The sequence below is a fragment of the Pelodiscus sinensis genome, chromosome 29 (assembly GCF_049634645.1).
Source record: "Pelodiscus sinensis isolate JC-2024 chromosome 29, ASM4963464v1, whole genome shotgun sequence".
Taxonomy (NCBI): Eukaryota; Metazoa; Chordata; order Testudines; family Trionychidae; genus Pelodiscus; species Pelodiscus sinensis.
The window spans coordinates 8,118,216-8,143,421 of NC_134739.1; the positions used below are offsets into that span (position 1 = coordinate 8,118,216).

The window sequence follows — 25,206 nt, forward strand, 5'->3', positions numbered from 1 at the left end:
TGTAGGTTTGTTCTTAAGTTGAATTTGTATGTAAGTCGGAACTGGCGTTCAGATTCAGCCGCTGCTGAAACTGACCAGTGGCTGACTACAGGAAGCCCGAGGCAGAGTTGCTCTGCCCCGGGCTTCCTGGAATCAGCCACTGATCAGTTTCAACAGCGGCTGAATCTGGAGGCCTGGGTCAAAGCAGCTGGGGCGCTGCCGGGTAGGTCCCCGCAGCGCCACACCTTGGCGCTGCGGGGACCAACCCGGCAGCACCCCAGCTGCTCTACCCCAGGTGTCCCCAAGTCAGCTGCTGCTGAAACTGATCAGCGGCTGATTCCAGGAAGCCCGGGGCAGAGCAACTCTGACTCGGGCTTCCTGTAGTCAGCCGCTGGTCAGTTTCAGCAGTGGCTGACTTGGGGACGCCTGGGGCAGAGCAGCTGGGGTGCTGCTGGGTTGGTCCAGTAGCGCCACACCTCAGCGCTGTGGGACCAACGCGGCAGCGCCCCAGCTGCTCTACCCCAGGCGTCGGCGAGAAAAGCCTGGTCTGCTGGGGGGCGCACTAGCTGCACCCCCCCCAGCAGACCAGGGAGACGCGGGCGGCGGGACCGCCGAGATCCCGCCACCCGCGTCCTCCAGCGGCTTTGCTCCGCGTCTCCCTGGTCTGCTGGGGGCCTCCCCAGTCTGCTGGGGGCCTCCCCAGTCTGCTGGGGGCCTCCCCAGCAGACCAGGGAGACGCGGAGCAGCTTTTCTCGCCGCGGAAGACACGGGCAGCAGGACCGCCTGTGTCCTCCGTGGTGAGAAAAGCCTGGTCTGCTGGGGGGGGGGGGGGGGGGTGGCGCACTAGCTGCGCTCCCCCCAGCAGACCAGGGAGACGCGGAGCAGCTTTTCTCACCGCAGAGGACGTGGGCGGCGGGACCGCGGTGCATCTGGGCGGTCTCGCTGCCCGCGTCCTCTGTGGCGAGAAAAGCCCCGTTTGTAACTCGGGGACTGCCTGTATTGCAGAGCCTGTGGTTGCTCTGGCAGACTGGAACAGCCTCCTGCCTGGGCAGGGAGCTGCTCCAGCCTCTACCAATAACCAGTAAGCATTACCCGTGTAGGGTACGTTCGCCTTTCACATTCCTACTGTTCACACGCTGCAAATCGATTTGATGAGACAAAATGTTGTAGGAAGAGACAATAAATGCAGTGACAATTTTAGCCCACTACCCTCTGTCAGCAGCTGCTGGAAGGAACAGAAGCATCACTTCTGTGCTCCCCACCCGTACAGATCAAAGGAAACCCTTGGAGGATTTCACCCAGCAAGTAAAATAGTCCATCAGGAATCAGAGTACCCTTCCCAGACCCAGTCAGTTTTGTTCTTTTTGTGTGGGCAGGGCAGCCTGGCATTGCTTAGAAGTAGTTGTTATTGGAAAGACACATTTCTCCAGTCCCAGCATCAGCCGTGCTCCGGATGTTTTACATCAGTGGTCCCCAACCTTTAGAGGCTCCCGGGTGCCCGGGGGTGGGGCCACTCACATGCCAGATACCCAGGGGCGGGGCCGCGGCCGCGCGTCCGGGGGCACACCAGGGGACGGGGATGCCCTTGCACCCGATGCCGGCGCCGGCATGTGCCCCAGGGCTGGGGCTGCCCGAGCACCTTGTGCCGTGGGCCCGGGGCTGGTGTCGCCCGAGCGCCGCGCACCCGGCGCCGGTGCGTGTTGCGCGCCTGGGGCCGGCGCCTCCCGTGTGTGGGGCTGGCCCAGGTTGTCGGCGGGCGCGCACAAATGTCCCAGCAGGCGCCATGGCGCCCACAGGCACCGCGTTGGGGACCACTGTTTTACATGCTGGGTGAACTCCTGGAAGGATTTCATTTGAACTGTGGGGGTGGGGCGCACAGCAGTGATGAATTTGTTCCTGCTTTGCAAAGGGAACAGCCCTTTTGACAGCATGATCTGGGGCGCTGCCCTTTACTTTGGGCAGGGCAGGAAATCCACTCCTTCCCTCCACTGGTCCATTCATCCTTCCAGCAGCTAGTGGGGCCTCCATCCCGTCTTATCTAACTGCACTAACTTTAAGAAACCCACATCAAACACGTGCTAGTTGAGAGGCCAGATTCTAACCAACAGAAGCATCAGGCAGGGTAGTTTGGTGCCTTAGGAACAAGACTGGGAATCAGGAGATCTAGGTTCTGGTGCCAGTCCCCCTGCAAACACCCCTGTTACAGAAAGGACATGGACGAACTGGAGAGAGTCCAGCAGACGGCAACAAAAACGATCAGGGGGCTGGAGCACAAACCTTATGAGGAGAGGCTGAGGGATTTGGGCTTAGTCAATATTAGAGGAGAGTGAGGGGGGTTTTGAGAGCAGACTTTAACTTCCTGAAGGGGGGTACCAAAGAGGATGGAGAGAGGCTGTTCTCAGGGAGGACGGAACGAGGAGCAATGGTCTCACGTTGCAGTGGGGGAGATCTAGGTTGAATATTAGGAACAACTATTTCCCGAGGAGGGCAGAGAAGCACTGGGATGGGTTCCCTAGGGAGGTGGTGGAATCTCCATCCCTAGAGGTTTCCAAGTCCTGGATGGGACGATTTAATTGGGAAGTCCTAGAGTCCAACCCCCATTCAGCTTTGGGCAGGGGGCTGGACTCGAGGACTCCTGAGGTCTCTTCCAGCTCTATGATCCTATGACTTTGGGCAAGTCCCTTTCCTTTCAATACCTTGTCTGTAACGCTGAAATAGTCACACACCCCTTATTTGGGAGGGAGGGGGAGCTGTGCTGAAATTGTACTGATGCATACACGCTGATCGGACACCAAAGAAAGGCCTGCAAAGAGAATTTGATCTCAGGGTGCTGCGTTTACAGCGAGAGACACACGGCTGACACGCACAGCCAGCCACCAAGAACAGCACCTGCCTCAGGCCTCCTGCAGACTCTGCTGGGTGCCCCTGGACGTTGCTCTCCTAGGAGGGGATGCTCTGTGTCCACCTTCATCCAGGCCTTGGTTTTCCCCTTCGGAAACCTTCCTGCTCCCTTTTAAAGCCCTAACAGGCAGTGACTCCCCTTGGCCAGCAGGTGTCCCCAGCGCTCCGTGGAGACGGCCTCCCCTGGTTTGCTGTCTCCAGGGCCCCCCCTGGTTTGCCGTCTCCAGGGCCCCAGCAAATAAGGACGCACCACTCGGCTTTGACAAAGCCCTTTTTATTTGTGAGCGGATTGACGCAGGCAGCCGGCACAGGCCTGGCCAGCTCGCCGTGACCGTGCCAGGACAGAGACCGCAGAGAGACACGAGCAGAGCCACGCCACAGCAAATACACCCCGAGCGAGGGGTGATGGAGGAGGACACGGGTCGGCCGAGGAGCGGGGCTTTCAGGCTACCAAGTGCTGCCTCACCCCCGGCCTCCTGGAACGTACAGACAATCGGGAAAAGGCACTTCGGGATCAACATGCCTCTGCTGAACCGTGCCACTTAGGCAGCCCTGCGGGGACCCCTAGGAAGTTCAGGCTCCTTGGCGTCTCTGTAGCATGGCACACCAGGGCTCTTGCGGGCAGAGATTAGTTCTTGGCTGAGGCACAAAACTGCCCCCCTCAGTTGCAGGGTTGCTTTTCCCCACTACGTGCAGAGAGGTGTTTAAGGCGACGCTGGGCTCTATTGGGTCATATTACACACCCAGCAACTTCTACACGGCCAGGCCGAAGGGGCCAGTCATCAGCAATACTGGGATCCTAGGAGGGGGCTCCCCCATAGGTCTACAGGCAATAGCGGACGTGTGCGTCCCACAGAAAACGAGCCTGTACTGTCCACGTCTCTGGAGAGAGGTAGAAGAGCAGCCCTACATAGAAAACGTGACCAATCCGTATCCACAGCAGCCGTTTCCTGGCATTTGCACCAACGGCGCGTTTCTTACCCAACTAAGGCTCGGGCTGCGCATTCAAATTAAACTCCTCAAGGCAGGAGCCCATAAGGGGACACCCTAGCCCACGGCATGTGCTGAATGGGCCCTACCCCCCGCCCCAGGCTCCGGCTCGGTATGATCGCTTCGGGAACAGGACAGACAGTGGCTGCTGCAATGATCTGGACAGCACAATCCTTCACGTGCCACGGCCCCGGCCAGAGAATGAATCTTTCACCCCCCCTCCCCTCGCCGTGCAAACCAGGGCATCGTTCAGTGCTAGTCATTTAAGAGCCAGTGGTTCTTGGAGGTCAGAACAAGCTGGGTTTCTCCCTGCTTGGCAGAGCTGGGTGGGGGGCACGGCTACCTGAGAATCACTAGGAGAGGCACCCTCCAGCCCAGAACCCACCCCCCACCACAGGGCCCGGGCACAAGTAAGTTATCTGGCAGGAAGAGCAGGTGCTGCCTCCCCTGGTGGAATGTGAAATCCTGCACAGGCTAAGGTGGCGAACGGTTCTCTTAATCAGCCAACGCCACCCTCTCCTGTACGGCGCGCAGCCCGCCGATGCCAGCCACCCTGCAGGAGACCAACGGGAGTCGCCGACTCACAGCAGCGGGTTCCCAGTTCCTGGCGTCCATCAGGCAGTGCCCAAGGAGACAGCAGCGGAGGAAAAGTCTCCTCCCAAGGGAGGGCCAAACGTCCTGTTTAAAATCACAGCGGCTCAAGAGAGGAGCCTGAGGCGTGGCTGGCGCTAACTTGCCTTTGCGACGGAAGAGGGGGCCGTCCGGCGACCCCGTCACGGCGGGCGGGGCAGCGTCGCGTTCCCTCGACAGTCCACGTACTGGTAGTTCTCAAAAGACAGCTGCTCCGAGTGGCACAGGTACGAGCAGGTGAGGGTGCCCCTGCAACGCAGAATCCCACCAAGGGCCCCTTTTACTTCCACTCCAAAGAGATCCGAAGGCACCCGCTGGATCTCCCACTGGGAGTCACTCTCAGGAAAAGTGACTCCCCTTTCCCAGCCACACGGACACAGTGCCGGCTTGAGCAATTCTGGCGCCCCGGGCAGCGGGCACGCGATGCAGGCGTGGCCCCGCCCCCCCGGCACGCTGCACCTCTTACAGCTACCATCAGGCATCCCCCATAGGTTGGTGCACCAGGCAGCTGTCCAGCTAGCCCACCCCTTAATCCGGCCCTGCACAGACAATTCTCCTCTCTCCTCCCCGGCTGCTCCAGCCTCTTCGCACCACAGATCCAGGCCGAGCTGCCCAGTTTCACACGTTTGGAAGGGGCTCCCTCAGACGGCTCTAATTTGTAAGGGAGCACGGAAGCGATCCCCCTCACGGATCAGCGGTGTTCTTCTAACAGCCCGTCAAGCTGGGCCCGTTCATTGCTGGCGGGACCTCTACGCCACAAGGGCTGCTCCCACCAAACAAACCGTGTGCACCATCGTCGCGCCAACACAGTGCGACTGCGGCACGCACCCTCCCATGCGGGGCACCCCCGGGCTAACACCGCTGGGAAGTGGCACCATGCAAAAAGCAGCAGCACAGGTCACCTCGGAGTCACCTTCAGCCCTCACCTGAAGCTTTCAGCCTCCTGCGAGCGGCGAAGGTGGCCAGCAGACAGCTGCTGTGGCCGCAGGAGCTGGGACCGCGCACCAGCACCCCTGCAGAGCGCCCCGTCTTAACATTGAGCCCCGCCACCAGGTCTCCATACAGAGGGGACACATGTTTAACAGCTAAGGCAGACGGGCCAAACCATTCTCATCCCAGAAGGCACCACCACAGAGACCTGGACTGGACTGTATGTCTCAGCCATTGGTAAGGGGTTTGTCATCCCTGCTCCGTTGGCAGCCAGACTGGAAACCGCTGTCAATGGCAGGTCACTTTCTGGGTTGTATTACTGGCCAACCCCTTGGCAGGGCTGGATGGGGGAGGCAACGCTTTCTTAGCTTGCCCGGTGTGGGCCTGTCTCACTTTGTTCCATCACACCCTGGTCTCAGCCATCTGGGGTCTTTATTCAAATGCGAAAAAGACCTCAAGCACCTGTCTAAAGCCAGGTCAACGTTGGAGGCGGGGGAAGGTCTGCTTAAGGTACGCCACTCCAGATATGAAAACAACATAGCTGGAGTCGACGTACCTTACGCTGAGCTTAGCGCCATCCCCACAGTGGGAGGTCAACAGGAAAAACGCTCCCATCAACTTCCCTTACTCTTCACAACACGGATGGGGATGCCCTCAGGGTTCAATTGAGCAGGTCTTTACTAGACCTGCTCAATTGAACTCCAGAAGATGGATCACCGGCACATGGATCCTCTAGTAAGCAGAGATGTGACCTGAGTCACTCTGCCCCAACCTGGCGGATGGACAGGATCTACTTTTTGTGACGGGCCAAACTCATTCTCCTCACCACTGCTTGTACCATTCGCCCCAGATGCAGGTATAGCTGTTCCCAGTGCTGGCTGAAACAGTACCACCGTACAAGTCGCCTACCCTCAGGGTTTGCACTGCCCAAGCGCCTGAAAGGCTGAAGTCAAGGGCATGTCCCTCTGCACCAATAACTTGTGTAACATTCACCTTAAAATTCAAATAACTGTTACACACCCATACCAGCAGCTGCAAACCTATCTGGGGAAAAGTGAATTAAAACCTCAAACAGCATCGGGCTCTGAAAACACTAAGGCGAAGGGAAATCCAGATCGCCTCAGTGAGAAACACTGGGGGCAGCACGGATCGCTGGCTCTCAGCAAACACCACTTACTGGATGTGCAGCAGAACGTTGTGGACTTTGATTTTGACCCAGGTGCAGATGTTGCTTAGGAGACAGAAAAGAGAGAAGTCATTTTGCAGCTCAGTGTTTTCATCACACAAGGCCCCTCTGCGCCTCGGAGCGACCTGGGGAGACAGGGCAAGCTCCTCCGAAGTGCTTCTCTGATGAGGCCTACGCTTGGACGGACAGGCTTACTTGGCAAAGCACTTCTTGTACGGACACAGCACACGCTGGCAGGCCTTAGTCCCGCAAGCCTTTAGGTGAAAAAGCTGATTCCATCCATGCCCCCCTCTCCTCCTTGGGCAAGAAAACTAGACTGGCACAAGTGCCATTTTGCATTACATTAAGGGCTTGGCTTTTACCAATGCAGCTCCTTTGGGCAGAGATCTCACACTCACACCCCTATGCAGCAGAAGGTGGCAGAGCAGACCCGACACCCTCCTGACAAGTGCAACAAGCAGAACAAAATGGGAGAATTCACATTCCGGCAACACCCGGCACCTCTCCCGCTTGTGGCTCAAGATGCCTGGGGCAGCAAACTGCTCATCCACAGAGACTGGGGTGGCATAGAACCGCGCACAGATGGAATAATTAGCATCAGGCATTTCCAAGCCGATGACTCTGCATGGGGCTGGTGGGGGGGATTCGATTTGAAAGTGACACGGTCTTGCCAGTTGCAGGCTGGGAAAACATTTCATACAGAAGAACTGGAAAGGAATAGAAAACAGACCTGCTGGGTTTCGGTCCCACCCCACACAACTCAAAACGGCACCTTCTCAGCGCCACTGCAAGGTCAGACAGAACGGGGCTACGGCCCAAGGGGTACATTTATGCCAGACAGCCCCTGAAGAAACACTGCGGGAAACATGAATGCTACTTGAGAGCCAAGAAAGGAAGTCCCTGGGAAACACTTACTAGGTATTGTTGTCCTGAATATGGCTGGAGACTGTATAATAGATCTGCAAGTAAAACCCAAGAGTTAGCCAGAGACACGCAGGGATTACAGCAGTAACCACAGGGTGGTGCTGAACACAAAACGAGTTACCAATTGTTCCATCAGTTCACACAGTGGAGTTAGAATCATAGAACCACAGAACTGGAAGAGACCTCAGAAGGTCGTCAAGTCCAGCCCCCTGCTCTAGGCAGGACCAATTCCAACTAAATCAACCCGGCCAGGGCTTTGTCAAGCCGAGACTTAAACACCCCTAGGGATGGAGACTCCACTACTTCCCTAGGGAACCCAACCTAGTGCTTCACCACCCTCCTAGTGAAATAGTTTTTCCTAATATCCAACCTGGACCTCTCCCACCACAACTTGAGACCATTGCTCCTTGTTCTGCCATCTGTCACTACTGATGTGAAAGTGTAAACGTGCACACGGTTAACCGACGAGTCTGGGCTCACTGGTTAACACGCATGGTTACACGCGGCCCTCCTGCTCCTCCCCCGCCCCACACTGCTGCCTCTATCAGCAGAGGGGGACAGGTGGCTCTGCAGGAGCCAGTACACGTCGGGAGCTCCGGGGAGCTGCCTTCCCCCAGGAGTAAATTTTCAGCAATTAAACGTTTAACTAAATCAGGGGTGGGGAATCTTAGGCCTGGGGGCTCGCCTGGATCTGGCCCCCAAGGATCAGCATTGGGGAGCCCACGCTGGCCCTCCAACCCCCCTGCCACCCACATGCAGGGCTGGAGTACACAAATCGACAAGCGTGGGCCCCCCTCGGCGCTGATGTGCGAGGGGAATGTGGGGAGGGTCTTTCTCTTTCTCAGTCAGGGGCCTCTCATTTGTGTGCGGCCCCCCGACTGATTTTTCGGTGGATCACCCCCGGCTCAAGAAAGGTTCCCCGCCCCGACCTAAATCCATGCATTTTAACAGCCCTCGCTGGAACCAAGTGACAACACGCTAGAACTTGCCAGTTACATGGTACAGCTTCATCTGCGTGAAACGTCAGCATGTGCTTGGCTGCCTCCCCCGTGGGCTAAGTCCTGTCCTGAGCCCAGCAAGCGACTGGGCTCCTGGAAAGGCAGGAATGGGGAGGAGGAGGAGGTGGGAGGGGAGACTGTGCCCCAGGGCCAGCAGAGAAGGGATCAGACGTCTCACCACTATCTCTCCCCATCCACGCAGGCCAGAACAGGCCGGCGAGAGGTGGCAGCAGCACCCACCTGCCCGCTGTGCAAAGGGCCGATATTCAGCATGCTCTTCCTGGTGGTTTTCCCTATCACCAGGGACAGGTGTAAGACCTCAATGTCCAGCTGGATGACGGTGACGGGGTAGAAGTTGTTGTTGGTGACGTTCAACATGTTCTAAGGAGAGAGAGAAAGAGAAACTCAACCCGAGGCCCTCGCCCAGCGAGGGTAACATGCCTGCTGGATTTCCATGCACCCCTGCAAAGCGCCAGTCCTCAGGGGCGCTTCGCCGGGCCATGGCAACTGCTTCCTCTGAGCACTGGCCAAGGAAACACCCGAGATCACATATGGGAGAGTGGCTGGCTGTAAGTTTGAGGAGCATCCTTCCTCACCGGCCCCAGCGCTGCTCTGGGGATCGCATGCCCCCGGCGCCCCCTCCCTGCGCTGCACGTTCCTGGCTGGGCTGGAAGCAGAACGATGGGACACACAGCGACAAAGAGCTCCCCATTTGTCACTCAGCCAGCGCCCTGCGGCACCGCCTGCCCCATCACACACACCGGGCCTGGTTCCTGCCGGGCCAAGCCTGCTCTGCCAACTAGCTCGCTCCTGACCCAGTGCGCTATCCCCAAGGCTTAGAAGTGAGCCGAGCTATGGACTGATGATGAGATATGAGCATGGGTATGGGGGGGAGGGGAGAGGCAATACTTTCCCCAATGGCCAGGCATGATCCTGCCCACGCTCCCCCCCCAAATGCCCTGGGATAGCGCGCCCTCCCCATGCTCCGGTGCCGGGGAGACTGGGGCTGCAAGTCACCCGCCTTCTCCATACTCCAAGTCTGGGGAGGCCGGGGCCACACGCCGCCAGCCCATCCCACAGTGCTCCAGGGTCAAGGAGGCTCCCGTTGGGGGGTTGAAGGCTTGCCCTGGGGGGGGGGGAATGCCCTGGCTCCCGTGGGGGGCGGGGCTGAGGGCTCGCCTTCCCCAGCCCTACGTTCTCCCACCGCCCATGGATATGAGCCAAGAAGGGAGACGAGGCAGCGATCGCCCCTCCCCCAGCTCCACGTCCCCCACCGTGGCCAGCCACGCACCCACCGTCATGTTGAGGTTGATGGTGGCCGTGGTGAAATTGAAGGCGATGGAGGAGGCGTTCAGCCCTGCTGGCTGCACAGCCACAGAGCGCGGGAAGAGGAAGAATATGATGAGCGAGGACGTCAGCAGGCAGATGGTCACCGCAAGGCACACGTACAGCTTCCTGCAAGACAGCGTCCCGGGAGCATCAGCCCCTCGGCCCAGCACTGCCCACAGCCCTCGACAGGACAGATGGGCCTGGGGAGGGGCGAGCGCCAGCCCGCACGCAGCGAGCCCCACGCCGAGAGGGACCTGGCAGTGTATCCAGGGGCAGCACGTTCACCTTGGGGCCAGGAGTCGGACCCCGAAACATGCCGCTTGCCACTCTGCAAGTCAGCAGCCCCGCTCGGCCCCTTTCCAAGAGTCCCGGCCCCGGCACGTGCAAAGCGGAACACGGAGCCTCCATCACAGCACGACGGGTGCGGCCGGCCAGCCCGGGGCCGGTCAGGGAAGGCAGAGGGGAAAAGTCATTTTACTGCCATGTTCACGGGCTCTGATGAAGTCTTGTCCCTGCACTTAGTGCACAAAGTGATGCACGGCCTAGGGTGAAGTGCTTCCTTATTCGGGGACCACCAGTGCAACATGGGCTGGGGCCGCGAGCGGGCTGGCTTGGATCCCTTCAAGCAGGGATCTCCAACCTTGTTAAACACTTTTTGAATTTAAGTCAGCCCAGGATCTACCACAAACCAAAGTAGCGCCCCCACCCCCTCCACTTCTCTGAGGCCCTGCCCTCCTTACTCTGTGAAGATAGGGTACAGGGAGGGGGGCAGAGTGACATCAGCGCCCCCTGCCTCTGTTTCCCCAGCCATGCACAACAAGCAGGAGGCTCCTAGGGGGCAGCTCTGGGCAGGAGCAGTAGGACAGAGGATGCAGGGGCAATGGAAGTGCCAGCACTTGATAGCTTCCAGGCCAAACCAGTCAGGATCACCTGTCAGAGGCTCCAAGATCTACCGGTAGATCCCGATCGACTGGTTGGTGACCACTGCTTTAAAGGCATGGGACTAATCTTAGAGAGGCATCTCTCTCCCCAGCGGCGAACCCTTCTCCCCCCCCACTTTGCACATCAGTACAGACACATGGGGACTGAGTGGGAAGGCCAAAACGACGCCTTTCTCACCCTCTGTCTTCTGCCCCACTCCTCTGCTTTGTGACCAAGTTGATCCCGCAGCTGCTGTTGTCTCTGTGCGTCAAGTGGCACTTTATAGACCAACAGATGTATTGGAGCATAAGCTTTCGTGGGCAAAGACCCGCTTTGTCAGATGCATCAGAAGTCTTTGCCCACGAAAGCTTATGCTCCAGTAAATCTGTTCGTTTATTAAGTGCCACAGGACTCCTCGTTGTTTATGCAGATTCAGACGAACACGGCTCCCCCTCGGATACTTGTGTGTTAAGTGTTGCTTCTCTCCTGTAGGCCAAGTCCTTCCCCACTCAAAATAAAGCAACAGGCCCTCCTGCCGCTAGAAGCGCCAATCCGGCAACCAAACGCCCCGCCAGGAGTCACACCCCTGCAGCTTGGGGCCCAATGAGCAATTGTGGGTGAACCCCTGCAAACAGATTCCCACCGCGCACCCCAGCAGCACCCCTAAAACCCAGCAAGGGTTGTAAAAGAAGAGGGGAGAAACTGGACTTTACGTTCGCCGGGGCTTCAGCCGCTGGTCACCGTATGGAATCAGAGCCACCAGCTGCTTCTCTTGCTCTGGAAGACAGAAGAGAAGAGGCGCAGATCAGAAGAGGGGCACGGCCCTGGGGGTGGGAGTGAACCGGGCACATCCGGCTGCGCAGCGCCACCCCACCGTTTGGGGTCTATCCGTGTTCTCGCTACCAACGCTGTACCACTCAGAGGCACGCAGCAATGCTGACGCTCACACAGCGCTTGCTAGTTTCCACCTTGCATCGAGAGCTTTGCTGACTGAGGGCTGGACAGATACTTTCCAACAGCCCAGGTGTGGCGCTTCCCCCCACGCTGCCTGAAATTGGCCTACGGATCCAAATCGGCACAACTCGAAGATGCTTTGGACAAAACACCTCCTGGGGCCCCAGCAATTCTAATGTCACCATCTGCTGGGGCTGTAGCTCTTCTTCTGGTGCATGCCTCATTTTTGGAGGTGAAGTTAGAAATATGGAGCATGGAATGATTTGTGGTTTTGAATCAGAGCTGGAAAAGACCTCAGGAGGTCAAGTCCAGCCCAATCCCAACTAAATCATCCCAGCCAGCGCTTTGTCAAGCCGGGACTCAAACACCTCTAGGGATGGAGATTCCACCCCCTCCCTAGGGAACCCATCCCAGCGCTTCCCCACCCTCCTAGTGAAATAGTTTTTCCTAATATCCCACCTAGACCTCCCACACTGTAATTTGAGACCATTGCTCCTTATTCTGCCATCCATCACTACTGAGAACAGCCTCTCTCCATCCTCTTTGGAACCTCCCTTCAGGAAGTTGAAGGCTGCTATCAAATCCCCCCTCACTCTTCTCTTCTGCAGAGAAAACAAACCCAAATCCCTCAGCCTCTCCTCATAGGTCATGTGTTCCATCCCCTCATCATTTTGGTTGCCCTCCCCTGGACCCTCTCCAATGCGTCCACATCCTTTTTATAGTGGGGGCCCCAGAACTGGACACAATACTCCAGATGTGGCCTCCCCAGAGCTGAATAAAGGGGAATAATCACTTCTCTGGATCTGCTGGCAATGCTCCTCCTAATGCACCCTAATACGCCATTAGCCTTCTTGGCTACAAGGGCACACTCTTGACTCATCTCCAGCTTCTCATCCACTGGAATCCCCAGTTCCTTTTCCGCAGAACTGCTACTTAGCCAGTCGGTCCCCAGCCTGTAACAATGCTTGGGGATTCTTCTGTCCCAAGTGCAGGACTCTACACATGTCCTTGTTGAACCTCATCAGTTTTCTTTTGGCCCAATCCTCTAATCTGTCTAGGTCACTCTGGACCCTATCCCTGCCCTCCAGCGTATCTTCCTCTCCCAAGGTATCTGCCTCTCACGTCCAAACCATCAAAGTGGTTTCCAGTGCTCAGATGTCTCAGGGGGCATGTATACTGCACCGTTTTAGGAAGAGGGTGTGTGTGGATGCTCCACAGCTGCTATGTCAAAATAGCTCCTCCCCAGGGCTATTCTCAGTGTATTCCTCCCCAGTGCCTCCTGGGACTCTAACTCGAGGTAGCGGGTCCACATTAAGGGAGCCTGCCTCGGACTAATTTTAAGGCTTCTCTGCAGCATGGACACTCTATTTCGAAATAAGCTTTTCTGGACGATCTCTTCCAGACTAGCTTATTCTGAAAGAAGCTTGCAGTGTAGACGTATCCTCAGCGACTAGGTGATCAGCTTAACGACTTGGTAACAGCCTGGTTTTGTCTCTTATGGTTGAGAAGTGGTTGACCCTAGAAAGATGTGACCAAATCAACTCATGCTAGTTTAACCAGGAATTTTTCCAGGGGGGATGGAGAACAAAGAATTTCTGCCAGCGCTGTGCCTTGCCTGGGGGAGACCAGGAGACCTGGCTCAGCAGGCCAGGGTGGTGAGGAGCCCCCAAGCACAAGATGAGTGTTAGTGGCTTTATCAGCCCCCTGGGAAACAACCCCGAGAGGTCTTCTGTGACCGCCCTCCGTCACACTCAGATTCATGCAAGACGGAGCCGACTGCGGGCTGCCTTGTTATTCCTGAGATGGAGGTTGCAGGTCTCAGCATGCAATGCTCCATCAGGAGGGGTGTTCCACAGAGCGTGCCGCTGAAGGAGAAGCAACAAGCAGAGAGGTCTGTTTCTGCCTGGAAGCGACGGAGGAAGCACCTACCTCTGGGGATCCTTCCCGTTCCCTGGCACGTTGGGCAGGTAATGCAGCCTCGACTCCCCGCACAGGGCACGCAGGAGGCAGAGGAGTCTCCCCCATTGATGGTGCCATAATTGGTGACTTCCTCCTCGCCAGCCGATTTCTTGTGCAGACTCGATTTCCCATCCCTCTCCTTCGGGTCGGAGACCTTCCAGAACTGGGAAAACGTTTCCCCCATAGCTGGAAGAGAATTCTTCACTAGGCCTCCAGAACAAAAACATTCCCGGAAGACATCTCTTCACTGAGCAGTCCTGCTAACGCTTGTGTTTTTAAAATGCAAACACTGAAACAGCTGGGGCGGGGGGGGGGGGTGTAAATTCCTAAAGCCCCACCCCTTAGAATCCTAGGGTCGGAAGAGACCTCAGGAGGTCATCAAGTCCAGCCCCCTGCCCAAGGCAGGACCAACCCCAACTCAATCATCCCAGCCAGGGCTTTGTCAAGCCGAGACTTAAAAACCTCTAGGGATGGAGATTCCACCCCCTCCCTAGGGAGCCCATCCCAGTGCTTCCCCACCCTCCTAGTGAAATGGTTTTTCCTAATATCCCACCTAGACCTCCCTCACTGTCATGGGAATGTCTCAGAATCCCACGTTCAATTTAAAAATATAGACAGTCCGTTTCTTTTTTTATAGCCCTAATGGTTACAGGGAAAAACTTGACTTGAGCACGAACTACCAGCTACAAAACCAGAACAAACATAAAAAAGAACCTAATGTGTTTTGTTTTTTCCAGTCTCGTGAACTTTGAGAGTCTAAGTCCTGAATTTTTGCATTCTTAAGGGTGGCAACACCGTAAGTCTGCAAATAACAATTCCCAGGGTTTTTTTGTATGGCAGATCACACATCCTGGGGGGTAGCAAGAGTATTGTGCGCACACACAGGTGCTCACTATCGAATGCTCCAACCCCTCACCGAATTTAATCGTACTAAATTGCTTCATTCAGATCAGATTGGTGTTTGGCGCTCTCCTTTAGTTTATGCCAAAATGACTTCTCGGACTAGCCCAGGGCAATCGGAAACTCACAAATCAGCTCTTGTAATGAGCCCACTTCCAGGCTTATAATTAAAAAGAGAGCTGGTGACCAAAGACGACAAATAGCAGAAGTGAAAACAATTTCTACCACCGGACCGGGGGCACACAGCTTCCGCCGTGAGCTCATCATCTGCCAGCAGATCTCATCATCATCTCCCTAATCTAGGCAGGCTTGCTTTAAGGACCAACAGACGGGCTTCCTCTCAACAGGACGGGCCTGATGGACAACTAATTGCATTCCCCAGCAGGTCAACAGGCTGGACATAAAGAACCCCGCCTGGTCCTTGCTTGCAGCATCCGCGGGGGAAAAGAACTTAGGGATGGAGAGCAGTGCCCCCACACACAGCCCGGCCTCTCCTTTATTTCCTGGACCACAAAGACCAGCAGCAGAGTCTCAGCCAGCTTGGAAGCTGCTTTTCTTTAGCAGGTGGTGGCAAGCAGCAGTTCCCGGGTGACAAAGAACACCTTTGGACTGGACACAGGAGGGAAAACAGTCTCTGGAGCACCCCGCAAAGGGATCCCCAAACAGTTCCCTGACACCCTATTGGCTGAGTGACTGCCAAGTCACTGCTTCCGATAAGGTTGAGGGAGAGTGCCGAACCCTTTTGCAATCCCGCAGCTTGGAAGGCGGCAGGGAGAACATGGGCACCGAGGCTGGAAAGATTCCAGTGACTCTGCCATCTTTGGTCCCAGGGTTGGCTGCTAAGGACCTGCGCACAGATGTGGTTGCCTCATGTCAAGAGAGATCTCTTGGCTTTGGAAAAGGTTCCGAAAAGGGCAACAAAAGTGATGAGGGGTTTGGAATGGGTCTCATGTGACGAGAGATTAAAAAGACTGGGACTTTCCAGCTTAGAAAAGAGGAGACCAAGGGCTCTGTAAAATCAAGTCCGGTGTGGAAAAAGTGAATAAGGAAAAGTTTTCCCACAATATAAGAACTAGGGGTCACCAACTGAAATGAATAGGAAGCAGGTTTGAAACAAACAAAAGGAAGTTTTTCTTTATGCGGCGCAGTGTCAACCTGTGGAACTCCTTGCCAGAGGATGTTGTGAAGACTACGACTTTAACAGGGTTAAGAAAAGAGCTAGATAGATTTGTGGAGGTTAGGTCCATCTGTGACTATTAGCCAGGTTGGGCAGGAATGGTATCCCTAGCCTCTGTTTGTCTGGAAATGGATGACAAGAGAGGGATCACGTGAGGATTACCTGTTGTGTTCCCTCCCTCTGGGCCATCTAGTATTGGCCACTGTTGGCAGACAGGATACAGGGCTAGATGGATCTTTGGTCTGACCCAGTATGGCCGTTCTTTTGACCAGTCCCCTGGCTCTGCAGCTCCCTAGGGAGAGCTAGGCAGGTTTCTCGGATGTCACAGCAGCACGACCCCCATCTGCCAACAACAATTACTACCTGAGCCATCCCACCCCAGGCAGGAGCCCCAGGGCTCAGCTTTCAGCCCCTGCCCAGGGGCCCAGTGTAACATGAAAATGGGCTCATGACTCCCAACTTCCAAGACTGTGCCGGCAAGTTCGCTCTCAGCCTCTTTCCCTAGTAATACGTGTGCATTGTTGGCCTGTTACAGAAATAAAAAACGAGGAGAAGGAGGAATTAAAGGGGTGGGTTTTCGAGGGGCTGGAAGACACCTGCTGATGTCAAGGGCCTTAAGATGAACCCTTTCCTTTGCTGATTTGCAGTACAGTGGGAAAACAGCTCTTAGCTAGGACTCATTCCCAGTATAAAATCAAAATCTTTCTTTTAGATGCCTCTCCACCACCACGGGAGAGGGCTTGGGCTGGTGGGGTACAGAAGGTAGAAAAAGGGGGTGTAATAATGTACGCAAGTAATCTGGGTGCAGGGAAGATGACTAACTACAATAAAACTCCAATAGTCCGGCATCCAATAGTCCAGCACTTCTGATAGTCCGGCAAGAGCCTAGTGAGTGAGCTTCGGCAAAAAATGAGTCACAAGGTAACAGCGGAAGCAGCTGAACTGAGCAAAAAGGGTAAAAAAGGCTTAAAAAACGAAAACATTACAGTATACTGCATACAGTATGTACAATAAAAGGGGTTAAGAACACTTTATATACAGTATATAACGTATATGGGGTGTGTGTGTGTGTGTGTGTGTGTATACACACACACACACACACACACACACCCACCCCATCTTATAGCACCTCCTGATAGTCCGGCATAACTGATAATCCGGCACCACCTAGGTCCCATAGGTTCCGGATTATCAGAAGTCTACTGTATTAGTGTTTATACAGCACCATGTGTTTGTGTAGCACTTTACAGACAAGAAAAGGGCAACTCCTTGATCCAAGAACAGAACATATTTGAAGGATGGTGGTGGAAGATGATAAACAAGTATCACTTCAAAAGGCCCAAAGCACTGTCAGCCTGCATGCAAATGCTAGGCCAAAAGGGGCAAGGTGGCTTTGCTTGGCAAAAGCAACACCCTGGGTTGGAGGGGTAGTGAAGGCAGCTATAAAAAAAATTAAAATATATTAAAGGGAAGAAAGGGGAAGCAGCCGGTAATGTATGTAACTGGAACTAAGGAGCTGCAGAAAATCAAATAGGGAAGCAAAGGGACACACGCAAGAATTTATGGCCAGCGGCATTAAAGATGGTAAGAAGTTTTTAAAAAATATACTAGCAAAAAGAATCCTGAAAATGGGATTGGTTCACTGCTAGATGGAAACAGTAAAACTATCAATCATGACAGAGAAAAGACAGACGTGTTCATTAAATATTTCTGTTCTGTATTGGGCGGGGGAAGGTGGAGGCAAATGGCGCATCTCTTACTAGCATGACGACAACACCCTTTTCATTCCACTACGATGTTAAACAGAATCCACCCAAGTCAGAGAGTTTGCTGCCAGCCGGTCCAGATGACTTACACCTACGCGGTTTAAAAGAGCGGCTCAGCCCTCCGGACTGTTCATGAGGATTTTCACGGAGTCTTGGAGAAGGATGTTACACGGCGTTATCTGGCCAATCGTGTAGTCGATGCCATTTGTATCGACTACGCGATTAGTAGACAAGCGGCTGCTCTGCAGAGCTGCAGCGGGAGGGTAGCTCCCAGAGCTGGGACTGAGTAGCACCGGCTCCGGCAGCCACCCATGCTGCAGCTCTGCATTTTCAATGTAGTAAGACCGCCGGGCTCTCTCTGCAGTTAAAATGCTGAGGCGCAGCCTCCCGGACCAGCACGAGCAGGGACTATCTGGTCCTGGCTTGCACAGAGTCTAGCAGCCCCTGTTAGTGGCAGCAAGGGCTAGCAGCTGTGGACAGGGGCTGCTTGGTGGCAGCAGCCCCTCTCCACAGGGAAGCCCAACTCCCCCGTAGGATTCCTGCGGACAGGGGCTACTGCTGGAGCATCCTCTCCTATCCCCTGGTTCTTCTGACAGAGGCAGCGGAGGCGGCCGAGGAGGCAACCGGAGAGTGCTGGGGGGAAACTGGTTCCCCCCCAGCACTGGCTCCTGTACCCCACTGCCTCGCATAAAAAGAGGCAGCAGGGTGGTGGGGAAAGCAAGGAGTCGAGTACTCCACTCGACTACTTGCTAACACCCCTAGTCTTGGAGCGGTGGGAAAGTTCCAGGAGACTGGAAGAAAGCTCAGGATGTGCCACTTTTTAAAACCAGTCCATGGGATGATTCGGGTAATTACATGCACCCCGAAAAGAGAATGGAGCTGCTGTATTGGAACTCAATTCATAAAGATTTACAGGAGGGGTATGTAATCAATGCCAGTCACTATGACCAGATCTAGTTTCTAGAAATCGAATCTAACTTTGATACCTTGTTCAATGAGATTAGAAGTTTGGTAGATAAAAGCTGACAACATACTGAGATTTGTGTAAGGTGTTTGGCTTGGCATCATACAGCATGTTGATTTCAGAACTGAAAACAATATAAAAAACAACATGGCCCCCATTACGTGAACTAAAAACTGGTTAACGGATACGTTTCGAATGGCGACCGTACATGGGGAAGTGCCACCAAGCAGTGCTTTTCCAGAGGGTTTTGGAGGAATCGATTCTTTGCCCTAATCTATTTAACAATTTTATCAATGGCCTGGAAGACGACATAAAATCATCACCGATGAAGTTTGCAGATGACAAAGAAGGAGGCGAGTTGTAAATAATTAAATGGGCAGGTGACTGATTCAAAGCGATTCACATCGCCTGGCCAACTCGGCGAAAGCAAGCTGTGTGTTTTAATAGAGGCAAATGGAAACGTAGCCATCTGGAAACAAAGAGCATAGGCCACTGCAACGGAGTGGGAGACTGGATGCTGGAAAGCAGTACAGGCAGTCCCCGGGTTACGTACAAGATAGGGACTGTTGGTTTGTTCTTAAGTTGAATTTGTATGCAAGTCGGAACTGGTACATATTGTAGGGGAAACTCTAGCCAAACATTTCTCCAGCGCTCAGTTTTATTCTCCCGCACCTCACTTCCCTCAGTCCTTTATTCTCAAGCTGAGGTGTCTGCTGAGAAAAGCCGCTCCGCGTCTCCCTGGTCTGCTGGGAGGGGGAAGGGGGGAGGTGCTAGCTTCGCGTCTCCCTGGTCTGCTGGGGGGAAGCAGCTAGTGCGGGGTTGCCTCACCCCGTTTGTAAGTAGGGATCCGATGTAAGTCGGATCCATGTAACCCGGGGACTGCCTGTACTCTGAAAATATTGGAGGGCACTGCTGCTAGATAGTGCATCCAGGTCTGGTTGAGGACCAGACGTTGGTGAATTTATCAAGGACATTGATATCAACTGGAGAGAGTTCAGAGAGCTACAAGAATGAGGAAAGGAATAAAGTGCAGCCTTACAATGAGTCCAGGAGCTCAACACTTAGTGTAACAAAGAGAAAGCCAAGGGGGTCTAGATCACAGTCTAGAAGTTCTGGAAGAGAAATTTGACAAGGTTTCAATCTAGCCAACGTTTAACATGATCCAATAGCTGGAAGTGGTAGCTGAACAAATTCAGACTGGAGATAAGATGCGTGTTATTAGCAGGGAGCGTAATTCACCACTGGAACAATTGACCAAGGTGGGGCGGGTTGGATTTTCCAACACTGACCATTTTTAAATAGAGGCTGGATGATTTTCTACATCTGTTCTAGGAATTATTTTGGCCACGTTGTCTGGCCTTCATTAGACAGGAGATCAGACCAGGGGGTCACAATGGTCCTGTTTGGCCTTGGAATCGATGGGTTTCCAGCTGCCAGGAGAGCTGAGGCTAGGCATAGCAGAAGCCCCATAGGAGGCAATACGGCTTCCTCAAGAAGGAGATTGTGCCTGTGTTTGGTGATTTCTGTTCCGTTCTCTCTGTCACATGGGTTTCAATGGGCTGGGCAGCAAAGGGGTTGGAACTACAGGCTGGTTTGGCAACCCAGCGTACCAGTCACACCTCTGCAGTGGCTACTAATCACCCAAGCCATTCGCTTGCCTGGTTAGCAGCCGACCTCTGCCCGTGGTAGCTCACACCAGGCCGGTGCCCTGTTCCACAGCAGTGCTTGTGAGCTGGCACAAGTGGCCAGGAAGGTGCAGGCCCGCTGGGATTTTTCAAGCGCAGCTCTTTTCTGTGTGACATGTTTCCTGTTGGCAGGGCTCATCAGTTTCAGTTTTCAAGCAGGGCCATGCCATCCTTCCCTACCCCTTCCCCTCCCAGCCCATAGGGAAGAGGTGGATTTACCTCCCAGCTGGCTCTGTGCATGGGGAACAGGGCACCAGGGTATTGGAGGCAGGAGGAACCTGTACAAAGGGACCAAGTTACACATATTGGGGAGGAGGTGGAGAAAAAATCCCCCATGGCTGGATCTTAGCGCAGGGCTGGGCCTGTGGGTAGTAGGGAGCTAGAGAGATATGTATTGGGGGGCAGTGCTGGAACCCCTTAGAGGGCAGGGCCCCGGCTGGCTGTGCCCTGGGGCAGGGTACATGTAACATGGGGTGTTGTCAGGCAAAGGGGTCCCCCTCAAAAGGCAGGGTCTGCCAGCTGGCAGTGCCCAGAGTAGTACATGTAGCAGGGGGCGCTGTTGGGTGAAGGGGTCTCCCCTCAGGGGAGGGCTCCAGCTGGACATACCCTGGGGCAGGGTACGTGTAATGGGGGTGAGGTCCTGAGGGAAGGGTTCCCCCTCACAAGACCCCAGCTGACTGTACATGTACAGGGGGTACATGTAACAGGGGGCAGGGAATGGGGTCACCCTCACAGGACAGGCTCTGGGCTGGCTGTGCTGGGGGGGGGGGTAGGGAGAATACATGTAACAGGGGGGCAGTCTGGGAGAAGGACCCCCCAGCAGGCTGTACCTGGGGGGGGTTACATATAACGGGGAGCAGTGCTGGGTGAAGGCCCCCCCCACGATGGGCAGAGTCCGGGTTGGTTGTGCCTGAGGAGTACATATAATGGGGAGCAGCGCGGGGTGAAAGCCCCCCCTCACTGAGCAGGGTCCTGGCTGGGTGTGCCGGGTGGGGGGTACATATAACGGGGAGCAGCGCTGGGTGAAGGCCCCCCCTCGCTGGGCAGGGTCCTGGCTGGGTGTGCCGGGGGGGGGGGGTACATATAACAGGGAGCAGCGCGGGGTGAAGGGCCCCCCTCGCTGGGCAGGGTCCTGGCTGGGTGTGCCGGGGGGGTACATATAACAGGGAGCAGCGCGGGGTGAAGGGCCCCCCCTCGCTGGGCAGGGTCCTGGCTGGGTGTGCGGGGGGGGTACATATAACGGGGAGCAGCGCTGGGTGAAAGCCCCCCCTCACTGAGCAGGGTCCTGGCTGGGTGTGCCGGGGGGGTACATATAACGGGGAGCAGCGGGGGGTGAAGGGCCCCCCTCGCTGGGCAGGGTCCTGGCTGGGTGTGCCGGGGGGGTACATATAACGGGGAGCAGCGCTGGGTGAAAGCCCCCCCTCACTGAGCAGGGTCCTGGCTGGGTGTGCCGGGGGGGTACATATAACGGGGAGCAGCGCTGGGTGAAGGGCCCCCCTCGCTGGGCAGGGTCCTGGCTGGGTGTGCAGGGGGGGTACATATAACGGGGAGCAGCGCTGGGTGAAGGCCCCCCCTCGCTGGGCAGGGTCCTGGCTGGGTGTGCGGGGGGGTACATATAACGGGGAGCAGCGCTGGGTGAAAGCCCCCCCTTGCTGGGCAGGGTCCTGGCTGGGCGTGCCGGGGGGGTACATATAACGGGGAGCAGCGCGGGGTGAAGGCCCCCCCCTCGCTGGGCAGGGTCCTGGCTGGGTGTGCCGGGGGGGGTACATATAACGGGGAGCAGCGCGGGGTGAAGGGCCCCCCCTCGCTGGGCAGGGTCCTGGCTGGGTGTGCGGGGGGGTACATATAACGGGGAGCAGCGCTGGGTGAAGGGCCCCCCCTCGCTGGGCAGGGTCCTGGCTGGGCGTGCCGGGGGGGGTACATATAACGGGGAGCAGCGCTGGGTGAAGGGCCCCCCCTCACTGAGCAGAGTCCTGGCTGGGTGTGCCGGGGGGGGGTACATATAACGGGGAGCAGTGCTGGGCGAAGGGCCCCCCCTCGCTGGGCAGGGTCCTGGCTGGGTGTGCGGGGGGGTACATATAACGGGGAGCAGTGCTGGGTGAAGGGCCCCCCTCGCTGGGCAGGGTCCTGGCTGGGCGTGCCGGGGGGGTACATATAACGGGGAGCAGCGCGGGGTGAAGGGCCCCCCCTCGCTGGGCAGGGTCCTGGCTGGGCGTGCCGGGGGGGTACATATAACGGGGAGCAGCGCGGGGTGAAGGGCCCCCCCTCGCTGGGCAGGGTCCTGGCTGGGCGTGCCGGGGGGGTACATATAACGGGGAGCAGCGCGGGGTGAAGGGCCCCCCCTCGCTGGGCAGGGTCCTGGCTGGGTGTGCCGGGTGGGGGGTACATATAACGGGGAGCAGCGCTGGGTGAAAGCCCCCCCTCACTGAGCAGGGTCCTGGCTGGGTGTGCCGGGGGGGTACATATAACGGGGAGCAGCGGGGGGTGAAGGGCCCCCCCTTGCTGGGCAGGGTCCTGGCTGGGCGTGCCGGGGGGGTACATATAACGGGGAGCAGCGGGGGGTGAAGGGCCCCCCCTCGCTGGGCAGGGTCCTGGCTGGGTGTGCCGGGGGGGGGGGGTACATATAACAGGGAGCAGCGCGGGGCGAAGGGCCCCCCTCGCTGGGCAGGGTCCTGGCTGGGTGTGCGGGGGGGTACATATAACGGGGAGCAGTGCGGGGTGAAGGGCCCCCCCTTGCTGGGCAGGGTCCTGGCTGGGCGTGCCGGGGGGGTACATATAACGGGGAGCAGCGCGGGGTGAAGGGCCCCCCCTTGCTGGGCAGGGTCCTGGCTGGGCGTGCCGGGGGGGTACATATAACGGGGAGCAGCGCGGGGTGAAGGGCCCCCCCTTGCTGGGCAGGGTCCTGGCTGGGCGTGCCGGGGGGTACATATAACGGGGAGCAGCGCGGGGTGAAGGGCCCCCCCTTGCTGGGCAGGGTCCTGGCTGGGCGTGCCGGGGGGGGTACATATAACGGGGAGCAGCGGGGGGTGAAGGGCCCCCCTTGCTGGGCAGCTCGCGGCTGACTCCCCGGGGGGGGGGACACGTGCAATGGGGGAGGCGGCGGGCAATGGCCGGGGCGCTCCCCCCCGGGAGCCAGAGCCTGCCCCGGCCCCGCTTCTTACCCGGCGGCGGCTCCTCCGGGCCCTCAGCGGCTGCAGCCGAGCCAGCCCCTGGGGCTGCGCAAAGCGGAACCAAAAGCGCCTCCAGGCGGGGGCGGGGCCGAGCCAGCCCCTCCCCGCGCTACCCGGCCCCGCCGGCAGGTGTAGCCCCCGCCCCGCCCCCCAGGAAAGAAACAGTGCCCGGACGGGGGCGTTCACGGCACAAACCCACCGCGGGCCCGGCCCCTTCGCTTTCCTCCCCAGCCTCTGTGAACACAGGGCATTCTTTTTTGAACCCTGATATATTGGCCAGAATCACAACATCCCGTGGCAGGGAGTTCCACTGGTTGACAGTCAGGGTGCTGAAAGCCATTCACCCCAACTGTTTATAATGGAAAATCCTTCTCTAGCATGCAGGTCAGCACCCCTCTTCTCCAGCACCCTTAGCCCCTGCATTTAAGCATCCTTTGGAATCCAATCCCCACCCTGGGAATTCACACAGCAATTGAACAGGGCAACTCTACAGCCTCTCTCAGCCCACTCTAGGGTTTCAGAAGTTTCCTTGCACTTGTGATCCACTTCCCAGTGTACCAAGCGGGCTTTTCGGAAGTGGAAATACATTTCTGAGGTAGGTGCTGGGGAGCAGAAGCAGGTAAGTGTGCCACGGTTTCTTCTGCACTCCTTCAGCAATACTGGGGGTGGTTTTGTGCAGGCATAGAGCAAACTTATGGTCTTGTCAGTCCACCCACCCCTAGTGACCAAATTGTGCCCTTTAATAGAAAAGAGATAAATTCTGTATCGAGGCCTTTATGAAGTTTTAATGATGATTTAATAGTGAAATTATCAACCCTTGCCAATTTTGAGCAGGCTGCACAAAAATGTCACTGATCGTAGCATCATACAAAATTGATGGCACCTGAGAAAGATGGCTGATTCAGGCAAGATGAAACTGTAATTAAGTGAAAAGGGACAATACAAATGGATTTTACCTGTCAGTGCTACATAAACAGGGCAGAGTATGTCAGCAGAAGGGTTCCATCCTATAATATAGTCCAGCAGGCAGTGCTACAGTTATATTGTAGCCACAATCACATTCACTACAGTGATGTTTAGCATTGTGTACTCAAGACTTTTACTTAATGCCCCAGTGTAGATCCGGCACTATTACTGTAGAGAATCGGAGAGGGTAGAATTAGCTAAAAGCATCCAGTTTATTGTTTTTCAACAGCACTGCCTTCAGCTCTGGAATTACAGTAATTCCTCATTTAACACATGCCCACCTAACATTTTTTAATAGCACGATTTTTTTTTAGGGAACTTTTTTGAATTACACAACCATCCCTGGAATAACACGATTTCCCCAGCTGGTCCGTTGCAACTTCCTCCCTGCAAACCGGTGGAGGGGTTCCTGCTCGCCACGCCGTTCCCCAGCAACCCCCACCTCGCCGGATGCAGTGTGGGTCCCGGCAGACCAGTCATAGGGGCATTCTCCCAGCCCAATCCCCCTCTCCTCTCCTCCCCTTCCCCACAGCCAAACACCTCTATTCCCTGCTGTAACCCAGTCCCCTTTCTCCCCCAACCTTGTGTCCTTGTCCCAACAGACACCACTGCTTGAAACGCAACCCCCACCTTTTCCATTATTTTCAATGGGAAAATTGACCCCGCATAACATGTTCTCACTTAACACGATCATTTTCTGAAACATATCTATAGTGTTAAAGGAGGAATTACTGTACACAAGTTATGCAACATTAGGAAGTTTTAACCATGACATAGCCTGTGTGTCCCCATTCTTGAATGGTTCAGGCCCTCAGCATGCCTTTGAACACTGGTTGCAGGCTCAAGAGATCTAGGATAAAAGTCAAACAAGCCACCA

At 56.1% G+C, this 25,206-nt stretch overlaps 1 protein-coding gene across 2 annotated transcripts; it reads right to left on the bottom strand.

The window, feature by feature from the left end:
* Positions 1-3,138: 3,138 nt before the first annotated feature.
* TMEM106A (transmembrane protein 106A) lies at positions 3,139-23,507 on the bottom strand. Of its 2 annotated transcripts, XM_075911353.1 has the most exons (9): positions 23,355-23,449; positions 20,413-20,471; positions 13,672-13,887; positions 11,502-11,565; positions 9,834-9,993; positions 8,779-8,919; positions 7,532-7,575; positions 6,608-6,661; positions 3,139-4,749 (listed from the first exon to the last, which is right to left on the bottom strand). In XM_075911353.1, the coding sequence occupies exons 3-9, from the start codon at positions 13,883-13,885 to the stop codon at positions 4,644-4,646; spliced, it is 783 nt and encodes a 260-aa protein (XP_075767468.1). In that variant the 5' UTR covers positions 13,886-13,887; positions 20,413-20,471; positions 23,355-23,449; the 3' UTR covers positions 3,139-4,643. The 2 variants fall into 2 exon arrangements, with proteins under 2 accessions (XP_075767468.1, XP_075767469.1); XM_075911354.1 differs by lacking the exon at positions 20,413-20,471 and having other exon boundaries at positions 23,355-23,507.
* Positions 23,508-25,206: the final 1,699 nt, after the last annotated feature.

Coding starts and splice junctions, on each gene's coding strand:
- TMEM106A (XM_075911354.1), bottom strand. CDS start 13,885: ATGGGGGAAACGTTTTCCCAGTTCTGGAAGGTCTCCGACCCGAAGGAG. Junction 8,920..9,833: donor CCATCAACCTCAACATGACG/GTGGGTGCGTGG, acceptor CTCTCTCCTTAG/AACATGTTGAACGTCACCAA. Junction 7,576..8,778: donor GCCCTTTGCACAGCGGGCAG/GTGGGTGCTGCT, acceptor TTTTACTTGCAG/ATCTATTATACAGTCTCCAG.